This window comes from Gossypium raimondii, chromosome 10 (genome assembly GCF_025698545.1).
Source record: "Gossypium raimondii isolate GPD5lz chromosome 10, ASM2569854v1, whole genome shotgun sequence".
Taxonomy (NCBI): Eukaryota; Viridiplantae; Streptophyta; class Magnoliopsida; order Malvales; family Malvaceae; genus Gossypium; species Gossypium raimondii.
The window spans coordinates 49,980,445-49,984,169 of NC_068574.1; the positions used below are offsets into that span (position 1 = coordinate 49,980,445).

Sequence of the window (3,725 nt, forward strand, 5' to 3'; positions counted from 1 at the left end):
AATAAATTTCTTTTAAAATTTTATGTAGTCTTTTTATTTTTAGTCACATCCTAATTAAATTTTATGTAGTCTTTTATTTTTAGTCACATCCTAATTAAATCTTTAGTCACATCCTAATTATTGATGCATCATGATTTGTTGTCGGTGTGACAATAATTAATTAAAATAAGTCGATATAATTTATATGAATTCAAATTTACATCTATAAGAAAATGATATTAGTTGTACCGATTTACCGTGGAAACAGTGAGCCGACAGTAGGACCAGTGCGGAACCTAGAAGCAAAGCTCTATGCTCTAAAATCAACCTAAAAACATCTCTTGATATGTCCATAAAAAAATCGTGTCGGTTAAAAAATGAGAGTGCATACACCATGATGACCGAGAAACGAGTGCTATAAAAAAGCTGAAACACATAATATCTAGAAATATAAAGTTGATGGGCGCAAATTTTCATTTCAATCTCTTAATTTCTCACATCAATCACACTACAATGGCAAAATACAAAATAGCTGGAATAAAGAAAATATAGAAATGCTGCCTAAAAACTTGTAATCCTTTCTAAAGCTGAGTATACAAGGCAGGAGACAAGCGAGGTTTAGCAAGTGCATGCAATGGTTTCGCCAACAACGTATCGGATTCAGAGAGGTCAATTTTGGTTACATTGGGCGGCACCTCCCACGTAAAACCTTGAATCAGCCTCGCAAACAGCATTATCGTCACTGCGGACCCAAGTCCCACCCCTATGCACCCTCGCCTTCCGGTCCCAAACGAAATGAACCTCACTTCATTCTCTGTTAGTTCAACTCCGCCACTGCCCCAGTCATCTTTCAAATGTCTCTCGGGCTTGAACTCCAACGGCTCCTCCAAAACTTTCGGGTCCAAGCCTCGGCGGCTGATCAAGACACGACTGCCTTTAGGGATGAAGTAGCCGGCGACAGTGGTGTCGGCGTTGGAGACATGGGGAACGTTGAAAGGTCCAATGGGGTGAAGTCGAAAGGCTTCCCTAGCACAGCATTTAATGTAGTTGAGTTTTGGAATGTCAGTCTCTTCAACCAGTCTACTCTTTCCGACAACACTGTCGATTTCGTCAGTTGCTTTTCGAAGAATTTCAGGGTTGTTCAGCATCTCAGCCATTGCCCATTCTGCTGCATTTGCTGGATTATCTACTGTTGCCAGCATTAAGTCCTGCATATACTAGGGGGAAAAAATTCTAAACTGATAAACGCATAAATTTTGAGCGTCTCTGGATTATTTCAGGTCTGACTCAGGTCGGACCCCAAATAGATAAAACTTTATATTTGTGGGGATGTAACTTTATAAACACATGCCAGCTAGTTTAAAGACAATTCCATATCGTTGAACAGTTTTCCCTTGCGGACAAGAATCTCACCGTGATTTGGGCTTTGATCTCTTCAGCCGAAAGTGCAGGCTTCCCATTTAAATCCTTTGCTAAAATGAAAGCATCAAGCAGGTCTTGAGGTTCCTTCCTCTTCCCCTGTCCCCACTCTTTTATTCTCTCATCAACGAGGGGATCATGGTAGCCATTCACAATTCTCATAGCCTCACTTACAGTCTTTTCATGGCCCTCCAAGTCCAATGGCCTCAGCCAAGGCACATAATCTGAGAGGATGAAACTATTGAGGTGCATGAGAACTGTAAACAGTGATTCAACGTGTTGTTCTTCTTCATATCCAGGGCCTCCATCTTCTCTGCCTTTCCCAAAGTATCTTGTGTTGAACATCGTCCTCCTTATCACGTTCCCCGTATATTGCCTCACTGCTAATCTCAGGTTTATAACACCGCCATGCATGTTTTCATGGTTTATGCATTGGTTGTAAATGAACCTAACAAGGTTATCAGCTTCTTGGGTTCTTTTATGGAGTAACCAGCTAAGCCTTGCTGGGTTTATAACGTTGGAAGCTATCACTTTTCTCATTTTCTTCCATTGATCACCCCATGGCACCAAAGCTGACGACAAGAAACCTCGAGTAGCATACTCGGCCGCCATCGTTTTCGGCCTGGAAGCGAAAACAAAATCATGTTTCTTCAAGAATTCTCTAGCGATTTCGGGGGAAGTAACGGTGATGACGTGAACGTGTCCGAGGCGGATACAAGCGATATCGGTACCGAGCTGTTTCATGAGGCCGAGAATCCACCTGAAGACTGGTTTGTTTTGCCAGATTACAGGAAGGTTCCGAATGATGGGCCATGGAATTGGTCCCGGAGGGAGCGGTGGTTGTTTTCTAGTGGTAATACTGCCTTTTAGTTTGACAACCACAAGGGGTGCAAAGACAAGCAGCATTAAAACAAGTGGTAAAGGAAGTGAAACAAGCAGTGTAGAGATAACAGCCATATCATGGGATCTGTTCCATGAAGGCAGCTGATAAATTTGATAGGAAGTATTGGTGAAAGAGGAGTAATCCATGTCTTAAAAATAACAACTGGATTTAATGTTACAAGTTACTGTCTTCTGCTTGCCTGAACAAAACGAACATGGTCAGAGCTACATAGAGCGACATGGAGCAAGAGTCCTTTTGTGAGCACAATTTTTGCCACATTTTTATTCTAACCTTTTTCTGGTGGCATGCATCATCGTACATTTATCGTAGTTGCGTCTAAAACTACGCGACATTGTTCTTCATTCTTAATTATTTTAAATTTCATTTTTGCATTCTTTAAATTTTATTATAAATTGTAACTCATTCTTCTTTTATAATAAAAGCGTTTTCCTCATTAAAATTGTAATTTATTTTAATTTATATATTAGAAAATAAAATAAATGGAATTATAATAATAAAATAAAATAACTCAATTCATAATATTTTTCAATTCATAGAATAGAAAATAAATATCAATTAGTCTAATAGTTAAGCTTTTACAATTCTTAAATGAACTTTTATTTTTCATTGATTTGGTTTTCTTTTCTTACTTGATATATTGAATTGAATAATAAAATTTGAAAAATATTAAAATTTGTTTTAAAATTTGATGATACGATATCATCAGTAGTGGAGAAAGAGAGAAAATGTGTTCTGGTGAAGGAGCAAAGAAGAAAAAGATAACAAAATGGAGTGCATGAACTACCGTCCTCAAAGAGGGTATTTAGAAATATATATATATATATATATATATATATATATATATATATATATATAGGGGTTGATAGGATTGGACTTCACGCTAGGTTATTATATATTTTATTATAATTATATAACAAATGTACGATGTCAATATCATATATAATATTATCTAAGCCTAATTTATGTTGAAACATGAGCCTCAAATTTTGTAAAAATTTATCCATATTTGTAAATGATTAACTCAAACTCGTTTAGGCTTGCTCATATTTTTTTAATTTTAAAATATAATAATTAATTATATATATTTACTACCATTATATGCATTTCATTTATTAAATTTCTAAACATAAATAACTTAATATACTTTTAGTATTTACATTATAGTACAATATATTTAATTCTTTATATGCTATAAATTATATATATAAATTATATATATTCTTTACATTATAGTACATATTTGAAAATTAGTCGAGCTGTGTCAAACTTGGGTTTAATAAGTTCAATCCATATTTTAATTGAACCTAATTTTTTCTGTCCAAACTTAATTTTTTTTATCTTAAAATTTTTGCAGAAACCCTCCCAAAATTTGAAAAAGCCTTTGGATTTAGACGAATAATCCAATCCTTTCAAAAAATTTATT

General features: G+C 35.4%; 1 protein-coding gene across 2 annotated transcripts; it reads right to left on the reverse strand.

Annotated features, from left to right (window-relative positions):
• Positions 1 to 420: 420 nt before the first annotated feature.
• LOC105778382 (phenylalanine N-monooxygenase) lies at positions 421 to 2,580 on the reverse strand. Of its 2 annotated transcripts, none has more exons than XM_012602073.2 (2): positions 1,393 to 2,580; positions 421 to 1,187 (listed from the first exon to the last, which is right to left on the reverse strand). In XM_012602073.2, the coding sequence occupies exons 1-2, from the start codon at positions 2,425 to 2,427 to the stop codon at positions 561 to 563; spliced, it is 1,662 nt and encodes a 553-aa protein (XP_012457527.1). In that variant the 5' UTR covers positions 2,428 to 2,580; the 3' UTR covers positions 421 to 560. The 2 variants fall into 2 exon arrangements, with proteins under 2 accessions (XP_012457527.1, XP_052477646.1); XM_052621686.1 differs by having other exon boundaries at positions 421 to 1,196.
• Positions 2,581 to 3,725: the final 1,145 nt, after the last annotated feature.